Below are 21,421 nucleotides of genomic sequence, written 5' to 3' on the forward strand. Positions count from 1 at the left end.
ACCAATAAGAGAATGTATTCTGCTTTATGTCAACCATTTGACAGATTTATGGACTTTCATCTTGCGCGAAATTCACCCAGCCTTATAAGGTTGACTTTGATATCCCCTTTATGCTTTTGTTTCAAATCCAAACTTTTGAGTCGTATTTATTGGAATTAAGATACTAAAGAGGTCTACGAAATGTATACTTTTAATTTCAGGAAATTATCCTATGCTTTGATACCTGTTTTAGTCAAAAAGAATGTTTATAAATACAAACTAAAGCATGAATCTTATTTTACGTTTTTTTGTCTATGGAAGATTTCTTATATATTGTTATATAGTTATACCAAAGTGTTTGGCACAAAGCAACACTCGCGTTTGATTTGTGCCTCATGCTTCTTGGAGAATACATTATAACAAAATTTTCTGTTTTTCTTTTTCGCTAGCCGCCGTTAGGAGTTGAAACCCCTTTTCTCTTTTTTTACCAATTTCCGCTTCCCAACACTATAGGGGGTCGCCTCGATAGGGCAACTTAGACAGGTCGCAGCCCCCGATCGGATGTCCACATTCCGCGCCGAATGCCTACCTATAGGTGACTGTAGTGTACAGCAGCAAAGACAGCACAGCAACAACAGGTTTCAGCAAAACCGGACCCGCAGCCTTGACGGCTGGTCGCGAGTGTCCTGTTAATGTGTCTCGCTTTCTTGCGGGATCGCCTGCGAACAAAGGGACGCGACACCACTGGGTAAGGTTTCTGTTATTTTTGGAAGTTCGACGCTCTCTCTTCTAGCGACGTCTGGGGTAGACCCGTCTTTCTCTGTCGAGACCTCACGGAAGTTTTCGCTGATTGCCGAAACACTCTGTAAAGAGCTTATATGCAGGGTTACCATACCCTTCTTGTTGTGCTTATTTTCAAGAAAACTTGTCTTAGAAAATATCAATGTGCTCCTTTCTAAGAAACGTGCTGGTCTATGAGTTGTGCGCTTAGTTTGTCTTACTTATGTTTCTAAGACTCATTTTCCAATACTTAACTTGATGTGAAGCATAAAATTGCGCAATGTAAGCTATTATTTAAAACTTAGGTAGTTAAAATGTTCCAATCAAATAGTTTTAATAGAAACATTACATAAAACATGCATTAAAGAATTTCGAGTATAGGCCTACTACATCATCACAGAGCGGAGTGCTTGTTTTTTGGTCTTAGCGGATCGTAATCCTGATTAAATGTTATATCTCCCCGATTAAAGTATATAGCCTCTTGTGAAGGTTTTACAGTATTGGCCGACTTTCCTGTACGCATCGAGGACTCGGTGTCCTTGATATCTTTTTCGGTAGTGTTTTATTTACGGACGGCGTAAACGTATTTTTTCTTATTGCTTACATTCCATAGGCAATTTAACACATAACGGACTTATTTCCCCCAGCACTATTTGGCCATGAAGCTTCTCTCAGCAATATTTGGTCGATTCACCGTTATTTTATAGTTTTCAATGAAAAAGGGATCATTTGGTGCATATGCGATCTATTGTTCAGTTTACTTCGCCAGAAAAATATACGAAGCACACACTGTTACACGATGTTTAATTGTCATTGGCACATTTCAATTCCTACGTTATTTTACATTACCGCTTTAAATAAAAAGTTTAGTTTTTCTTGTTTGTTTGAAGCCTTTTCTAGGATACTCATCGACAAAAAAGGCCACTTCGAAATCCCAGACGAGTTCAAGCACAATTTGTCATCCAATATCTTGGCGTTTTAAACGGTGACATTCCTATCCCGAGCTGCGTCGCGAAATCTCAGCAGTATCTTCAGTCAAACAAACGGTCAAGCAACTTTTGGCCACTGTGTGTAACGAATGCCGGCAACACCTGCTGGAGACACGCCGATGGCAGGTTTGAAGGGTTGCTGTTGACGCAGATGCTGTTGTGTGCGTGCCGAACCGCACACCTTAGAGCTGTCGGCTGGAGAAATGGGAAAACAGAGGAAACTGGGTTTGCTTCTGCTTCGGCAGCCTGCCTTTTGTGTCCGGTTTCCTACACTCGGTACCAAATTTTAAAGAGATTTTTTTGCCTCTCTACTTTAAAGAAGGAAAGTGCGCAAACCAGAAAAACAAAGTTGTACGTGAACTAGCTTGGATTTCGAAAATGACTGTTCAGCTATGAATGAGCAGTAGAAAATATGTCAAACCAAAAGAAATGCGAAAACAGAGGATGCCGCGCCTGCTCTTTGTGTCGTTTTTTTACGACACTCGGCATCGAACTTTGAAGACATTTTTTGTTGTGCACGCCTCCCAACTTTAAGGAAGAAGTGCAAAACCAAAAAAAAGTTGTGCATAAACTAATTTTGGTTTCGAAAATAACTTTTTAGCTTTGAATGAGTAGTAGAAAATATGTCAAACCAAAACACCCTGAACAAATTGTGGCTAAGAAGTATTTAACATATTTCTTTGCAGATAAGAGGCAATCAAACTATGAAGAGCGCTCATCACATTATAGTAGGCTATATCTATTGTATTGCCTTTTTTTTAATTAGTTGATCAGATTTTAATTGGGTTGACATAACTTAATTGCTTATATAAATCATGTTTTTTTTTTAAATGTGCGTGTTTGTAAAAAACGTTGTTTAAGATAATAAACACGAAATAATTTTTTTCTCTATATATAGCAACACCTCGTACAAATAACAGTTATACGTTTGCCAGTTAGGCATCTGTGTCAAATCGGATTTTATAAAGTAATCTATCTAAAACGGATCCTTTGAAAGATTTCATGATGAGTTGTCAAACCGCTGTAAAACTATGTAGAAACGTAAAACAAAGTACCACGTATGGTCGAACGTGTTTCTCCAAGGGTATATGGCCAATCCGTAAGGTTCTCTGTTATTTCCACACGAGAAATCAATCAACAGCAAAGCGAGTCGGATTTTTCGCGAACATATTCGCCCCAACGCCCTCTTGTGTAAATATCGAGTCCGTCATTTAAAAAAAAATGATAAACGCACGCTCTGCCGTTTTCGCCAAACCCAACGTAGGCTGTACACAGCGGGCGGACGATTAGAGAACAGCAAACTCCAGGCAGCTTGATTGATACCGAAGGCTGTCAGAATGGCGAGAGATAAATTACAACAGACAAATTCGCCCTGATTCGTCAGCAATCGACTTTGTGTATTTTGGCCGGCGCACTGGCCCGCCTCTAGACGGCGGCTGAGGCTAATAGCAGTAATGGGCAATTACGCCCCGGTTTTGTTTTCGTGTGCTTATGGGTCGGTGGGTTTGGATTCGAATTATCGCGTATCTGTTTTTGTCGGTCTCATTGCGTTTCGAACGTTATATTTTATCAGATGTGGTTAAAATATTATACTCAAAAAAGAAATAATTTAATGTCCTCATCCCAATACACATTTAAGCTGACAAAAAATCGCAATTAAGCATTCAAGATTGAACGGACTGTAATTATTGATTTTTTAAAGTTGTCCATATAGCTAAGAATTAAAACTAAACCACAAAGATTTAAAAAAAATTGATTCGAAAACACAGAATAGGTACGACTATGTAAAAAAGGTAACTATCACCTCCTAAAATTCATTTGTTTTTTGCATTTTCTATGTGCTATTCGATTTAAAGCATTAATCCTTGTAATTCGTATTTCATTTTACAGCTGTTTTTTTGCAGAACTGAAATACTGTTCTCGACGCAGGTAGCCTGTGATTTTCAAAACAGTCGATTTAGATTAGAAGGTCCTGCGATTGTTTTGGGGATTCAGGTTGGTGCTTATCGGTGGCAGAGCATATTAGATACATCGTAATGCAAGCAAACGTCAACTATACATTGCATCATGCAAGACGTATAAACGTGATTGTGACCTCAAGTTTGTAGAGCTCTTCTGGCAAATGTAATTTTTATTCCGACGTTTCGACGTCCTATACAGGTCGTCTTCATCAGGGTAAATAACACTGAATGCGACTAGTACAGTGCACGATAAACAAAGGAAAAAAAGAATGGAACGCAAGCATTTATATTATGCCTGGCAGCAATAGCTTATATAGTGATTGTAACCTATTTAATAGTTAGTAATAAATGTTTTTAAAAGTTTTACGTATTATGATTATGTTTAAACTGCCTTAAACTCTCCATGGCATGATTAAAGGACAATTTGTTTCCGCCGACACGTTCTAGCATTTAAAAGTCGCGTTGCTTGCCCTTATATGACATGAACTTAAAAGTGGGAGTAATATTATTGAAATGTACACCCGTTTGACCGTGGAGCTTCTTAATTTACGAAAAAGTGCAAAGAATGTTGTGTCTATAAGGCGGATTTACAAAACGCAACAGCCAAGGTGTCACAAACTAAGTCTAATTCTTGCAAATTTGCAATTCTTTGTCATCGGATTTTTAAAACATGTTAGTCAGTAAAAACATAACACCACACCGTATATTTTACACTCCTCAGCGAATTTTTCCTAAGTAGCACAGTTTTTTGAAGTTGTTGCTAAAATATTTGCTAGCCAATCTCGATCCAAAAAGAATAAATGATCAACCTTTACATTTAACCTTTATTGCACTGATTGTCAATTTTTCCAACCTGTCACTGTCACACATTACAAAATCAAACAATTGGCAGCACTCTTTTTATGAAACAATACATTTATAATATAACAATCACCCGCACTATTATACTTCGACAGCGATAATTTTTTTGTTTTTTCTAAAATTGTACATCGCAATTAGAATAACCTACTGATATTCTAAACAAGTGTTATATAAACAAATAATAATCATTAAAAAAAACGCATCAATTTGCTCAATAACTGTAAATGACTTACATTATACCACGATTGACAGTTTTCAAACTTGAAAGTTCACCTGCGTGGCTTAAAACGTGAAACGACTGACAAACTAACAAAACATACCTAGAATTAAGTATAGAATATTTGGTGAAAACAGAAATTAAAAACAGAAATCGACCACACGTTCAAATCACATAAGATTAAAATTAGCAGCAAACCGCTTTAATTCGTCGAACTTCGAAACAAGAGTAGTCCTAGTTTGCTTTCCACACTGCAAGTTAATTAAAAACCTAATATTTTGAGTTATATCTAAGATGGTTTATATTCAAGTCTGGCATGCTTGCTTACTTGCTTACTTTCTTGCCTTTTTGTAACGTGAATGAACAGCTTGTTGTTCTGAATTACCAGAAGTTTTGAGTTTCACTTAAGAATCTCTCGACACACGTCGAAGTGGTATTGAACAATGTTTGAGAATAACTGCTGTGTAGTGAAGCCAAAATTAAAAAAAAAAACAATCATCCCTTTGGTGGGGGCTAACATTACACAAGTAAGTATCTTTCTACATTCACCTCATATAAGTATGGGGCATATTACACGAAACCTTGTAATTAACAGAGCACGAAAGCAATGGTTGATTTTAGCGATTTTAATTATTCCAAATAAATCACAAAACGATTAAATGTCCCAGGCAATTGTTTTTTTTATACCAGTCACTATGTTGTAAAAGTAGGCCGGAAGGGCGTTCCTCTAAAATATTTCTTTAGCTTTACTTCATGATGGTAAAGATATGCTCTATTTTTAACAGGCCATTTTTAATGAACAGATGCTACAGAGTGACCTTTTCCATTATATGTATTGATTCCATCCTTACCAAGGGGTGTGCTACCTTGATCTCCAGTCCTCAATCTTCTTCAGTGTATTAACACGAGGTTTAGTTTCATATTTGTACACTGCGTCTAATGATAACCCCAGGTTTCCCAAGAGTACTGGTATTAGATGTCCCATTGTGATGTACCTTTGTGACTTCATCTCATTCGTACGTTAAAATTATTTGTAAAAAATTTCGTTCGTTCCGGTAAGAAAAATATTCCACTTTCACCGCTGGAGACACCCTGTCCTGTTGTTGGGTTCGCCACCGTATATTACCCCTTATTCAAGTAAAATTTTACCGCAGCCGAAACAGCGTGAACCCGTAAAATTCCTTTTAAGCATATCACAAACGAAATCTTATCGTTTGAAGTGGGCTACTGTACATGGCATTTTTATGACACTGTATCGCGGAGCCAAAAATTCCACGAAATTGCGGAATTGTTGACATACCAGCCGCCGTTTAGCTTGCAATCGCCTTATTTGGCGCGCCGATATTGAGACACCCCAACATTTTCTAGCGCTTGGTTACCTAAAAAAAAACCCGTAAGCGATAAAATCGGGCTGACAATATTCAAAAACACATTTGCTTTGCTGCGGGCCGGATAATTTTCGATTACTTTGTCCGATAGTTACTGCAAACCGTGCTAACGTTTCGTTTTGATATTAATTTGTATGCTGATAAGGTTTAATGCAAACGCCCGCCTATATTGCAAGCCTTGGAACAAATAGCACGAATAACTTAGACTCATAAGTCTCAAACTTCTTTATCGATAAAGAAATTGGAAATGACATAAAACAGCTTAGCCAAAGTAAGTTACAAACTGCTCATTTTATAAAAGAAAAACTTGGAACACACAATAAGACCAACAAGGAAACAATATCTAAAGCAGAATAATCTATAATACCATGGTATTACTAACGGCAATATAAAGTCAAATGCAGAATAATATCCACGACCACACGCCAATCATCTCACGAAGACCTAAACCTGTCAGAATGCTTCCTAAATTCATAAGGCTTAAATCGGCGAAATAACGCCTGAAACTGTAGGATGTCGACATTGCATGGGACGCCCTAGTTTGACAGGCGCCTCTATTTTGGCTCCGGTTTTTTTTTAAATGTTCTTTTTTGTCTTACAATTAACTTTCTACGTTTGGTTCAGATTTTAAGGATTTCCTTTTTGCATTATCGTACGGATTAAACCCAACACTCGCTTACAAACGTCCTATTCGAAATTCCTCGCTTTGTTTGTGACGTCACTGGTGCGCGTGTGAGGTCACAAAGCAGCAAACTCCAGCAGCCTCAATAAGTCAAGCTGCTGTTTCAGTTTAAAAGTTGGTTGAGGCACTGTCTAATTAGAACTGGTGAATAAAGAAGGCGTGCTGTGTTTGCACCAGCGAAAGTTGCTTATCTTGTAATTCGACCCGGGTGGAAATAGCTTGAAACTGTAAGGCCCGGTGCCTTGTCCCTTTGATGGACCTGGATTGGGACATGCTGCTTTCTAAAACTATTTCACAACGGATTCTAAATCAGTGACCTCGATTTTCTGGCAACTATGAAGACTGTATCGATGCTTTGCGAAATTCAACAAAATAGATTTTAGCTCTAACAAAAACTTTTAGCACATATTTTACAAAATGTAAGTACAATAGGCCTATGTTGTAATTTTAAATTTCGTTGAAAAAGGAATATTGAACTCGGTATCACATTTGTAGCGTTTCCCATTTAAGTTATTTATAACAAAATTAGAAACAAATTAGAAGTCATAGGCCTATATATACTGTATTGTTTTGCTGAAGTTTTCATTTTCAAATTCTAAAATATATATTTCAATCAAAAAAAAATAAAGTACTAAATTTTTTTTTTTTTTTAGGTTTTGCAACAACCATTGGTTTTAACGAATGCTGTTTAACCTGAATTTTAGAAATATACAGTTCGTTATTAGGCATGAAAATAAATTAGTGTGTGGCTTTTGTTAAATATAATGTTTTGACACAATGCCGTGTTTACGGTGTTTGCTAAACTAATACAACCGTTGCTTTAGAAATATTTCGGAAATGAAATAGTTTTAGTAACGGTCGTATCTCCTTTACCCATACATCGAAGTGAAATTGTATGTTTAAACAGAAGGCGCAAACACTAAATATCTCAAAAACCCTTTTTCAAAGGCTGTAAGACGGATACTGCCGGTAGCGGAGGTTGGCAAAATATTTGCTTACTTCGGCCCGAAATAAAAGAAAAAACAGGCCTTTGTTTGTTGCAGATAAGGGCCACAGTGAAACACACCGATATAGAAAGATCAGTAATTTTTGTGGGCCTGTTTCAAGGATGTACCGGTGGCAGGGACGGTAACACAATATTTGCCCACTTGAGCTGTTGCGACTCCCGGAAAATTCGCCCTTTGTTCGAGCTAATGTCGATTTCGAAGGCCAACAGGAATCAATGGTTATCGTTTATCTACGCTATAATTGCTATGAAATTGTAAACAAGTTTCGTTTAGACTGCGTGCTATAAGCATCTTGTTAATTGTGTTTTTGGATTTACACCTAGCTAGATAAAGGTATTTGTCAGGTTAATCGTATTCCAATGTGTGACTAATGGCAGCAATTTACTGAATTAGGTAATAAGTTTGAGAAACTTTTGTTAACTATCTGTAGATGTATAAGCGTTTAAAGTAGGTTTTATGTAAATAAATATAGATTGTAGGAATATAAAATATAGATTGTAGGAATATATTGTATCTATGTTCAGAATATTGATCGTTGTAAACAACATTCTGAATTAACTAGTAGAAACCTAAAGCAAGAATTACAACTTATGTCCTTTCTACATTACATCTCAAGAAAACAACGTCCATATATCCTCTAAATTACACAACAGACGTGTTAATAAACGTTGGTACGGTATTTAAAAAGCAATACAGATCATCTTCATTGGTTAAACAACTTTTTGTTTCTATATTGAGTACGATATAGAAATGCCAGTAACCGTTTTTCTTTGTCTTTGGTCAAACTATTTTCCACGAAACGAGAATATATAATGCAGGTTGAAAAAGAGGAAGCAAGATGTCATAACCAAGTAAAGCAACGTTAATTAGTAGTACTAAGCAAATATTGTACCGAAAAACGCTTCTAAACGTTTAATTTTGGCTTTTGTGAAATTTGTTAGCAATAATTTAGAAAATGCATATCGATCTGGCAAAGTTAAAATAGTCGAATAGTGCTTAAAAACTGTGCAATGGTTATAGGAAGACGTATTACGAATAGCAAAGCCTAAATAAAAGTAGGTATAGCATTTTGAACGTTTTGAATATATTCTTATTCATTTTCAAAAAACAACTAATGTAATCAGAGTTATGAGAAACTTTTACTTAGGAAAAAATAATTTATCAAGAATAGAGAGAATTTGCCACAAATTAACACAACTTATTTAAACAGCGATACGTCGTTTCTAAACTTGCGAACAGGTCAAAATCGCTATCAAGAATAGCGAAAGTTTACCACGAATTATCCAAGGTCTTTAAACAGCTATACACTGGTTCCAAATTTGCGAACAGGTAAATATCGCTATAAAGAATAGTAAGAATTTACCACGAATTAACAAGATTTTATTCAAACAGCGGTACACCGATCCCAAATTTGCGAACATGTAAAAATCGCTTCCACTTCCTTTGAGGCGCATAGGATGGAAGTCGCTATCTCGTCGATATTTGTCCACTCGAAACTACTGGCGCTGGCGTGTTCCGTGCGACCTGCTTCGGCGCGCCGCAGCCTTTTTCCCCGTTCCGGTCGCCTTATAACCACGATGAAGGGAGCGCTGGGTTGACAGACTGCCACAAGGCATAGCGCCTGCTATACACGGGCGAAAGCGACTGTGATTGATTGGAGACAGCTCGTAGGAGAGCAAACCGTTTTGCGGCGGAGCGCGTGATGTTTCAGAGATTAGCTTGCGTGCGCACTTTACTAGTGCTCAGGATATTTTTTTTGCTGATGTACACTGGTCGGTTGGATTATGGAAGCTGTGTTTTTTTAAATTGATAAATAGATGGAGAGATAAGTTTTACAATTTTGCGGCGTTTTGGTGGAATATGAGATCGCTTTTTCGTAGGCAGTTCTTTGTGTATCGCATGTGTACTATTTCTCGTTGAAAGTAGACCGTATTGAAAATAAAAGCAACACAGTGCAGTACTGACTTCATGAATTACGATTTGGTGATTTCTATTCAGCCTTTACGGCTTATGCGAATAATGTAGAACAGAAGTCCGTGTGTTAAATTTGAAAGTAGAAAGGTGCGTGTCGTTTTGCAGAGGATAACTGGATTGAGCCTATGTGCGCTATACTATAACTGCAAACTATCGCGCTATATTATGTTTTCTTTATTAATGAAAACTGTTTCTGTTGGAACACAGTCAAACTTATATCGCTACATTTTGCTGCTGGTTCGGCAAAAATCTCGTCGAACAAAAAACAATGCGACTCAATGCAAACACGTGCGACTACCGGATCATGGATCTTATTTTTCTGCTTATCTTATGTGGGTTATGGGAATATGCCAGTGGAAAAGGCTGTGAGAATAAGGTATGTTCAATTTTTTACAACACCGTCTGTAAACACCGTACGAATTGGATTTTTTATTATTTGTAAAGCATTGGCTATTTGATGCGTATGTCGGTGTGTTACATGTTCGCTTCGATTTCAATATTTTTGCAGACTTTTCGTCTTAAACCATATTGGTGTCACTTTGTTTTATTCCCCATGAAAGTTTATACAAAAAGTAGTTCATTAATGATTTGGAAATCTATAAATGATTGGTTTTACCGATTTGAGAGTTATGTTTGCAAATACACATAAATTGGAGGTGGTCTTGCAAAATAAATAATAGACACTTATACAAAACAAATGATAAACAAAAAGTAATTTTTCTATCAGACAGGATCGGTTATTGTGGCATGTAATTTTTTAGAACGCACCCCTGTACCTGTCAACGTGTTTGTAAACAAAACGCAGATAAGCGTGTTACGGCTGCAAGATTTGAACCGCCGGGGTGGCCATTATACACGTATCGAACACCTGGACCCGTTGGGCGTCTATTTGCGTCCTTTTAACAAGTGAGCTTGCCATTAACGGGTGCAGATATCGGTGGCAAAATCTAAACACAGAATTCGTATTAGAACTTCTATACGGGCTGTCCAACACGTGTTGTGTGAAATACCGCTTTATTTAAACCTCGTCTAAATGAGCGGTTCTTAAACACTTACCGCTTTTGGTTTTTAAAAAATGCCAGCCTCCATGTGATATACTTTACATGTCATAAGGATATTTTATACTCTCCGTTTAGAAACATACATAGCCACCCTAAAACCACACCCCACTTTCAAAAAACATTTTGAATATGGGCGGCAAAATCCATTTAGGTCAAATGCGATAAAGAAAACGTTGAGATCGGCAAACCTACTGGCAATTCCAGTGGGTTAGATTTATCATTCCAGGCCGGTAGTTCGAAAGATTAAACTTGCAAAACAAAGGAGTTGAATGAATCAAAGTTACTCAGCCACTGGTCCAAATAATTGCGCTGTAGTGAGCGGCATATGGCCCGTGACGAACAACTAGCCCTCTTGTGCGGAAACGCGCAGCCAAAACGATCGGATTGGGCAAGCGGGTCATTCCAGTCATTAGCCGCGAAAAAACACCAAAACTTGGTCGCTTTTGTCCGTTTGCCGACGCGATTGGCCTAGATCGTCGGTCGCGCTTAATCCCCTTGCCATTCCCCGACCCCAGCCCGCCGTAGGTCGTCCTGCGGGAAACGGATTAGCCAAAGCCCGCCGAGCTCTATCTGCGGCCCCGATCTCACGCACGATGTTTGCGCCGGCGATTTGCCGCCATTGTTGGTTCCCGTAATGCGCCGCGATCGGACATCTGCGAAAATAGGTGAGCGCGCGCAATGAGCGCTAATACCTTCAAAAGGTTCGAAAAGTTGCCACAAAATTGGGTTTATGCTTTGTACCGAATCATAGTACCGTACTATATAAAATCAACAGACAAAAAATCATTGGTGAAGTAATTTTTTTGCCCGTTTCTCTTCTATTTCCGTCTGTTGAAAATATACTTTGGCTTAAAAGGACAAGAAAAGATTAAAATATTCAAACCAACGCCAATAGAAATAACAAAATAAAGTCGAATATGGACTTTTACTTTAACTGATTTCCCTGCCTATACAACACAATTATACGACGTTCTACATTTTCAACGAGGTTTCAATTTCGAAACATGCATAATTCGCTAAACCAGCAATAACAACAATAATGTTTCACTGAGTTTATTAAACGGAAGATGATTAGTTATCACAACAACAAAAATGACGTTTTTTGGTGAACTTTCGATTTATTTCAGGTGCGACAGAATTCTTTCCTATGGAAGGTGAAGCGCGACCCTCCGGCCTATTTCTTCGGGACACTTCACGTTCCCTACACCAAAGTGTGGGGCCAGATTCCTGCCGCGTCCAAGGTAAGAAAATAAGTTCGTTTGCGTTTTCGTCTTTTTTGTACTAAACTTTAGTACTTAACGGTATAATAATTGCTTCGCTGAAATATTGAGCTAAATCATGCGGTGTTTTTATGTTAAAGTTTAAAAAAACAGACAAAATCGAATTAGCTTGAGTATTGAAAATCAAAGCCAAAATGTACAATTTATCGACATCACCTTGAAAAATACGTTTTAATATGCACTTATTGTAATCAGTTAATGTCTGTAAGGATCGGTATCGCACACGTCTTTTACAGTTGTTGTGGATTTACTCGCCTTTTTTAGATTTGAGGTTCATCACATTACAGGTTCATGCATAGTGTGTACCTTTAACTAAATTAATTTCAAATATTTCTTGGTTGTTTTTCTAACAGATTTATTAACTTGATTAAACGTTAAAAAATTAAACCAAAAAATTATAGAAAAATATTTTGTGTTTTAAGCCTACAATCCGTCAGTAAATTAGCCAAGCCAAATAGTGAACTTTCTCCCAATTATTGTGATATTCATTAATATCAAATGTCAGATTAAATTCTCCCACTCAGCCCTAATCGTTTCCTTCTTGCCGCAAGTTATTTTGCGCTACTCAATTAGCGCAATTCCAGCGTGTTTAACATTCCTTCGAATAATATGAAATCCGCGGTCTGCGGTGAAATGGAATTCATAACCTTTCCAACCCGCAACTTCGGATAATTGCAGACATAACAGATGTCGACTTTTCCTGAAAGTCGTTGGTTCCGCAAAACCGTTTTGCGTCGTCATCGTTTTAAAACTTAAATATACATTCAATATTTTCCATTACTTTGTTGGGTATAATCAAGCATATAAAACAAAACATCAAAATAACTCAAACGTATATTAATACTTTGGAAAACATGTAGAAAGAGACATACCTACACACATACAAAAAAGTCGAAGACACACACACAAATAACGACAAAGCCGCAAAAATATACAAAGAAGAAAATATCACTAAGCTTATATACACTTTTAACCACATACATACGCAAATCGAAACACACCTATATAAATAAAAGAACACCTACACGCGCACATACAATACATATACACCACACACATAAACACAGACACAAGCGTATACATATATACAAACGCACATCACCACAAACGCATTTCAGGGCTCAAGCAGCAAAGCAAACATTTATCCCTCTTCGGAAGTCTTGCAGTCTCCCGTTGCGATATCCCGTCAAACCGAACCAGCGTGATTCGGCGTGATCCGCAAATTAAACGCAATTAAACGCGCCCACTGAACGAGAGTGGCCAGCGGGAGATTGCGCGCGCGTCTCCGTTCAAACCTACACCTCTCCCTGCCAAATATACTCTCGTGCCTTGCTCTTTAGCGGTCGAGTTGATTAATTATGATACACTTGATCGCAGTTGGCAATTTGCGCAATCAATAACCTGTCAAAGCTTGAGTTTTCGTCATATGGTTATCTGAGTAGGTTTTGACGTCTAAAAAGGGCAATAAACACCCATCTTTTAACAGTTGCATATTTTAAATCTCGGTTTTAATGCTTTTTTGTTCTTGTTGGTTATATTTTAGTATTATAATTTAACAGCCTGCTACCGAAATACTACGTTTTCTAACCCATTTTATCATCGCCTATTTTTTTCCAACTCTGTAATCAGTTACCTTTAAAATGACGGCGATTTACCCAAACATGTATACATGGGTATGAGCCATTCTATACCAGTTTGATTTCCTCTTAAAATACAATTTTACCCTGTATTTTCATCAGCGTGCGTTCCGCGGCAGCGACAACGTATACTTCGAGTTGGACCTGACCAATAAGCGAACACGCACTGCACTGACCCGCTGCCAAATGCTCCCTGGTGGTGCGGATCTGCGTCAAGTGCTGCCCGACGATCTATATCGTCGCCTTAAGCGGCATTTGGACTACGTGAAGCGAGCCATGCCAGGATGGCTGACGTCGGAACAAGCCGGAAAAGGTGTGATTTTTCTTTAGTTTTTTGTTACTTGTGCCAAGGTTTGGTTTTCTTCCGTGGTGAATTAGGTTGGTTAAGCAAAAAACAACACTAATAAGATAAACATCTCAGTAAATGTCTGTCACGTTTTGTAATTACTGCATTTTCGTGTGAGATGTGCCTTCATTTAATTTTAAACCAATAGCAAATTTATTTTAAATAAAAATGTGTGTTATTCTTAAATCCATTTGTTTAAAACTGCTAAAAAGTTTAACTTTTTTATAACTAAAATCAAATTTAGGTTAATAAAACGCTTTCTGGCTTTAAAAAATATATCCAATAAATAAAAACGTACTAGAAAGCCTAACGGAAAACGCCAAATAACGCACTGAAATGCTCTTGTTTTCGTTTAAAATTCACCCGATTGTTACGTCACATTGTACACTCAAACACAGGCTGGTACGCTGACAACCTGTTCGAGGCGATCGCAGGCAACTGGGAACGAAAGCGACCGGTGTGGGTAATGCTGATGGTCAATTCTCTAACGGAAGACGACATAAGAAGCCAGGGGGTACCGGTCCTGGACCTGCATTTGGCCAGTCAGGCCGGTCGGATGGGCAAGAAGGTCGGCGCCATCGAGCAAGTCGACGAACAGTGCCAGCCGCTAAACGGACTCAACATGTCTCAGGTTAGCGTTTATGTGTGGTTAATGTATTCAGCTAGGATTTACATGTGTGATTGGGCCGCGAAAAATGGGCCGGCCGACAATTTTGAAATAGAAATAATGCGAAAAATGTTTCACAGAGAAATTATAACCAATCTATGAGCGATTTCTAATTTTTATTTTTACATCTTTGACATTACGCCGTATTGAAGTTTGCGAAGTTGCAGTTGGGTGGAATTGGCCATCAGGTAGTTTTAGAAATATGGGGCGAAAATTCTAGGACAAAATTACCAATTATTTAGTTTAAAAATATAACAAACTGTTACTTTTTTGGTCGCGCAACCTTTCATATTCTACTTGGCTATGTTTCTTAGTTAAAAATCATGTTTAATTTTTCCATGAACATTGGAATGTCGTGTCGCTAAAAAAATGCTTTTTAGATGTTACTCTTTAACTTGAAATAAAACTACTTTTAGAAAACAAACCCTTTTATCGTAACATTCACTTGCATCTTCGCCAAACAAGCCAAGAAGTAAGCCAACTGTTAAATATCCTATAGTAAACTGACTGACCAAATCACTCAAAAGGCACTAAGAGCACGGAATGTTACGTCTGTTCGCGGTCGTCCGAATCCCACCACTCACTACAACAGCAACAACCACGCCCGACTTAATGTTGTTGTCCTCCGTTCACAAAGGGCCCTTCCCTTTTAAAGGACATTCCGGTCCGCGACAGAGCGTTAAATCGAGATTCTCATTACCAGTTGTGTGTAGTGTCAAACTTTAAAGATTAAAAAAAAACACTTTAACAGATATTGCGTGAACGAACGAATTATATAGTACGGAGATTCAAGCAAAAAATACAACACCGAAAACGAGTTTCTCTTATATTTTAATTTATCGAAAAAGATTTGAAAAGTATTACTTATTTAACTTCTCTTTCGTGCAGTACGCCTCCTTAAAAAGAAACTGTTTAAGGTGTACCAAACTGAAAATGTCATTCTCTGCTTAACATTACCTTTATATTACATAACTTATTATTTCTAGCTGTGTGTTATCATTGTTTGAAATTTGAATAAAACTTACCCTTTAAATGTATCTAAATCTCACCACATATAGCCCTACCAAACTTAACACAGGTATAGCGTCCTAACAGAAAACAATACCACATAATCCCGACCGAAAAAAAGCTAACCACACCCACATAGCCTTGTCTTGTGCCCAGGTGTTGTACGCCCTGGACCACACCCTTTCGATGCAGGAGCGAGTTCGTTTCGGAACAGTAAGTGTCCCTTACACCAAGGAAGACCTCATCGCTCAGTACAACTGTGGCGATCTGGACGCGGCCATCTTTGACAGCGATTCCTCACAGGTTGGACTCGTTTATATCGTTGATTCGTTACATGAGAACTGATAATTCGTATATTATTCAAATGCTGATAGTTTGGGCCCAGGTTAGGCTTGATTGAAATGGAACTTTAAATATGCAAAAAAAAACACTTTTTACATAATCTGTGGTTTCCAAACCTCAAAACCCATAAACACAGCATTAAAGTAGCAGTAGTCTGTCCTTATTTGAAGGCGGTCACAGTCAGAACACAAAAAGACGGACTAGAAGCTCAGAAGTGTCGCCAAAAACTTTGTAAACCGGCTCGTTCGAAAATACGCACGTGTAAGCAATCACCGGCTGCTGCGGGCTAACGCCTTTTCGTAGCACCCTCGCCTAACGCGGCTTGCCCAGCCTTAATTGCCGGCCTACCAGCAAGCTCTAACTGTCACTTAGGTCCAAGGCCACTTGGATCTTTCGTTAGAAGCGTGTGTTGGTCTTACTGTATCATTACAGCGCCAAGGCGGCCGCCATACCTCGAACCGGGCCATCGGGTCCGTTGGGAGGTGTTTTATCGGCTGAGAAACGCTTTATATATTGCCTTGCCGATGTTTTTTGGTAGAATGTATCTTTGGTGCATTGGCGATTATTTTAGATAAGAAGTGTCCGTTATCAACTGAGTCCTTAAGTATAATAATATGAATTCAAGTGTAATCCTACTTTGCATATATGTTGTGAAATATAGGAAATTTACAGTTTTATTGTTTTAATATTTTATAAAACAACCTTTCCAAAAAAAATTGAACAACCAAAGTCAGAATGTTTTCGGTTATTTAAAGACGCATAACTGAGCTTGTTGTTTTACGCGGCGCCCATTATTCAGGCTTTCTATATATAAGACCATTGGGAATTATTAATTCACAAACCAGCATTTTGTGAACTCCTGCACCAATTGCACTCTCTTATACCCCTCCCATCAAACGCTGATAGTTCAGCGTTGTTAAAGATATTAATTCCCAACCGGCTTCGCACCTGTGTATTAAGCGGTTTTACGGCGAATACTCAAGAAGCGATTTACGTACCCAGCATTTAGGCCTGTGCGCAAATTCTGCGGACTTGGTCAAATTTGTCATTCAATTTTGAATCCTCGAAACTTAAATTACCCGGGAAAATGTATATCTGAAAACGTTCTTTTGCCTTTTTATGCCTTTACCAATAAAAGACTCGCTTTATTAAAAATCGCGGATCTATATTATTAATGTAAGTATCTGCAGAGGCTATATAAAGCCAAATTATGATGGACCGACTTCATAATTTATATGCTTTGTTCGGCTATCCTTTAATAATTATAACACGCCCACGTAATGCACGCTCGCAAGTTTAATTTTCTTGTTGAAGTAATGATTTATTAATGACAATTCGCCAAATAATTCATGTTATATCAAGCTAAATGCACCGCAATTTACCCTTGCCACACTTTGTTGAAGTACACTAAATTGAAAGCGGCTAATCTACACCAAACAAGATACAATTAAAATCGGTCGATTCATAAAATGTTTCAAAAGAAATGTATATTCATGACATATAATAATAAAAAATTAACAACCTCGCAATAAAAAAGTTGTTTCGACAATTAGGACATTTATGATTGTACTTTATAGAAAAACAACGCCCCCTTTCAAAATCCAAAAAAAAAACTTTTATTCGGCCAATTTAGTCCGCATCATGAAACATCCCGCTTCGCCGCCGGAAATTAACCCTCAAATCCCCGCAGATTCCAAAACTGGTCAACGGCAGCGAGGGAGCGATTTCGCAGGAGGAACAGAACATGTCGGATCAGGTGGACTGGTACTTTAGAAACGAGCTCATCTACCGGCGGAACAAGAAGATGGCGCAGCGAGTAGAGCGTCTCCTCGTCAATAATCCCGATCAGAGCTTCTTCTTCGCTTTTGGAGCCGGTGAGTGAGGAGAAATTTACTTTTGGTTACAATTTTGGGAGAAGTTACGGGCACAATTGGATTGGTATATCATGGTCGATGTTTGAATGTTTCGAATTGGTATTTTTTCCAATTAAATTGGAAAATAGTTTGATCAACATTGGCGAACAGGCGATCAACATTAACTTTAATTATTTTTTCGAAGATATATTGGGCACTGTTGAATGTTAGACTTATGCGGCACTTAATATTATTGTTAAAGATTGGAAAAAAATGTTTGAAACGGCCTAAAAATAGATTTAAAATTTACACTGTTATATAAAAGATTTTAAGAGAAAAAAATGCTTCCTTCACTTTAAGTTGGCCAAAAACATTGTTGAAAATTGGAAGAAAAAGGTTCTAACAATATCTGTGGCGGTCCATATAAGTATGCTAAGGCAACCTTGAAATTTCGATTGCCTATTTGGAAGCCTAAATTGTTTGCTTGCATACTGTTTTCCACGACCGCAAAATATTTGCTAAAAGGATAGCACCGACGCTTATCGGCGTATATATTGTGTCTGTACGCGGACTGTGCGTTTTACAGCCAATTTCACGCTCGGATTCGCTCATAAACCGATTTTACGCGAATCCGCGGTCAAAACACCGTTCTACCTGACTGTCCAAGTCGTTTTACATGGTTCTACAGCCCTAACAGGAATGAATTGCGAGCTTTTGTATTTGGCTTGTTTACGTCCGAATATCGATTGTTTATTGTCGAATTTCGATTGTTGACTTTCGAATTTCGCTTGTTTGTTTACGAGTGTTCAACCTTGGCGCGTGTTTGTCTGGCTCCACTCTCCTGGACAGCCTTGTTTGGCACATTGCGCACAGAAGAACCCGGCTCAACCGGGGCATCAAGACCTCCTCCGCCCCTTTGCGGCAACTTGGTGCCAGATTTCGCGTGTGAAGGAGAATTTTTTCTCGAAACAAAACACCACCAGCGCTTTTCGCTTTCGAGTACCCGTGACCGGCCCCCTAAACCCCCTAGACCCCAAAGCCAGATTTTTCGGGAAGATTCATTTGCCCCCCTACCCGCGAGCGAGGGGTCACTGCTAAAGAGCTCCCGTTGTTTTTTCGCGCGCCCCCTAACGTCATTATGAGTAAGTTCTCCCAGAAAAAGCAGCGTCAGGCCATGTTTTCTTGCCTTGCTGGTGGTAAATGAGCTTATGAAAACAAGTTTCGGAAAATTCTATTGGCCCTAAAACAATTTATAGAGAAATAAAGTGTCGTCAAATGATGGATAGAGAAATATGAAAGTACTGTATTATAATATAGTAAGATGGCGGCCATAACAAAAAGGTCCTCAAAGTTAAGTAAATATTGTACAGGGTCGAAACAGCTTTGTCAAAAAAACGCCAATAACTTTAATTTTGATATTAAAGAAAACTGATCAAAATCTAGATGTCCTGATAAGAGGGTGAAATTTACCTTAAAATTGTACAAATGCTTCGATACAGCTTCGCCCAAAACCACACAAACCGCATATCGTTTGTTTTCGTATTTAAACACGTGAACAAATTTCCGGACATCCGAATTCGCAACCCCTCATGTCAAGAAAAAGCACAAGGCACGAATTATGGGGGCGCTTGGAGATTTCCGGATAAAAATCGCCATTGTGTAAGGGGCGACCCATTTCGTTCAAAAGAGAAAAAACTGCCATTCGTTCAAAGAGAAAACGCCTTTACATCTCGTCGTCTCAAGTCGGTAGCCTCTCTTGTCGCTTCGCGTATTGTACCGGGCTCAGGCCTTTTGTCTGCCGGGCACCTAACGTAAATATTGGATCAGCCTTTACTTTCACAGCGCGAAGCCGATCATTATCTTTAGGAAGCCGCGGCGTTATTATCACGTGGTTTGGCGGCGCAATACCCCCAGTGTATGGGTGGGGGCGATTTTTTTGTAAGATATCTGAGCCGGTCTTAATTATTCAGTGGTAACTGCTTGTTCCGGGTAAAGTGTTTAAAACGATGTTCTGAATAAATCACTTGATTGGGCGCATACCGCATTCGGTGTTTCCGCGGCGTTTTTTGCGATTGCGATCGGCAACTGTATACCAGTCAATTCTAAATATAGAAGTTAGTCATTCTAAGTATAGAACATTGGAAATAAACCCCTGTCACCGTAAATAAAAAGCCTCTTTAAACCCTAAAGTCTGTGAAGGACAGCTTTAAAACCCAGCAACCTCAATCGTTTACCTTTGAAATATGATCCCATAGATCCGACTGATTACCTAAACCTTTATAGAGTACAACCGAAATAAATATCGTTGGTTTGAACGGCGTTGAATAAGCTCAATTCTTGCGCCCACCTCAAAAAGTGTTAGCTCTCAATTTACCCAATTTTCCTGCCATTTTATACAGCTTATATGGGGATTATAGGAATAAGTGTATTTCCGACAAAAAGCCAAGTTAAGCGGCCTATAGAGCAAAAAGTAACCACCATTATACGTTTATATAGGAATTATAGGCATAAGCGTATTTCCGACGAAAAGCCAGGTTAAGCGGCCTAGAGCAAAAATGATCAACCATCAAATCAGTCCGATCTTGATTGACGCATTTTTTGCAGTCGGGCCCACATCCGTGTCAGGACTGCGATAGTTCAACAAACGTATACGCATGTACGAACGAACGCGTACGTCAACATATTTCCGACCGCCAAGGCAAGGTGCGGTCTCATGAGCCGCTAGATTCACACCGTGATTAGGGGTTGAAGTTTGGTGTTAAAACGCGATAGAGAGCGATCTTTTCGAAAGACCTGGGGCCGGGAATTTTGAAGAGGTCCAAAAACCGACCCTTATAACTCTATTCGTCAAGTTTGTAGCTTGGCTGCTTGATTTTTGTAGTAACTTCGGATTGCTTTGTTCCTCATTTTTTTACATAGTTGCTGTAAAAATCACTGGAAAGTTAAAAATATGAGCGATTTATTTGCTTTTCACTTAGGTATCTGGAAAGAGTTGCGTTGTCGTTTTATTCCCAACAAAAAAATATGTGAAATTTGGTAAGGTTTTAAGGCTGGATGAACTATAGTGCTTAAATTCGTTTTCCGTTTAAGTAATTAAATTTTGTTTCCCAATCAGGAAAGATTTTCCTTTTTATTGGAAGAAATTAATCTTGCAGTCCGCTTTTTTCAAATACAATGCCGCCTTTAACGCCGTATACCACCTTGGCGTATCTCGCTGGCAGCCAAAACAACACCGGCCAGCATATAGATAATGTCGGCGTTATCTTCCCAAATCGTCAAATGTGCGAGGTGCGAATTAAATTAGCGGCAGGTCGTGGTCGGCGCTTTAAGCTTATAGAGTGGCGCCTCTGTCTGCCGATACAAAGGACATAAGCCAATGGTTTAGCGTC

At 38.6% G+C, this 21,421-nt stretch overlaps 1 protein-coding gene across 1 annotated transcript in view; it reads left to right on the forward strand.

Annotated features, from left to right (window-relative positions):
* Nucleotides 1–9,560: 9,560 nt before the first annotated feature.
* LOC146163346 (metalloprotease TIKI1-like) overlaps nucleotides 9,561–21,421 on the forward strand; it is a 30,757-nt gene continuing 18,896 nt past the window's right edge. The window contains exons 1-6 of the mRNA XM_083382861.1: nucleotides 9,561–10,214; nucleotides 12,027–12,140; nucleotides 13,919–14,129; nucleotides 14,561–14,793; nucleotides 15,994–16,140; nucleotides 17,870–18,053. Of these exons, the coding sequence (XP_083238987.1) occupies nucleotides 10,107–10,214; nucleotides 12,027–12,140; nucleotides 13,919–14,129; nucleotides 14,561–14,793; nucleotides 15,994–16,140; nucleotides 17,870–18,053 (997 nt within the window). The 5' untranslated portion in view covers nucleotides 9,561–10,106. The remainder of the gene's footprint in view (nucleotides 10,215–12,026; nucleotides 12,141–13,918; nucleotides 14,130–14,560; nucleotides 14,794–15,993; nucleotides 16,141–17,869; nucleotides 18,054–21,421) is intronic.

Source organism: Ascidiella aspersa, chromosome 2 (assembly GCF_963924565.1).
Source record: "Ascidiella aspersa chromosome 2, kaAscAspe10.2, whole genome shotgun sequence".
Taxonomy (NCBI): Eukaryota; Metazoa; Chordata; class Ascidiacea; order Phlebobranchia; family Ascidiidae; genus Ascidiella; species Ascidiella aspersa.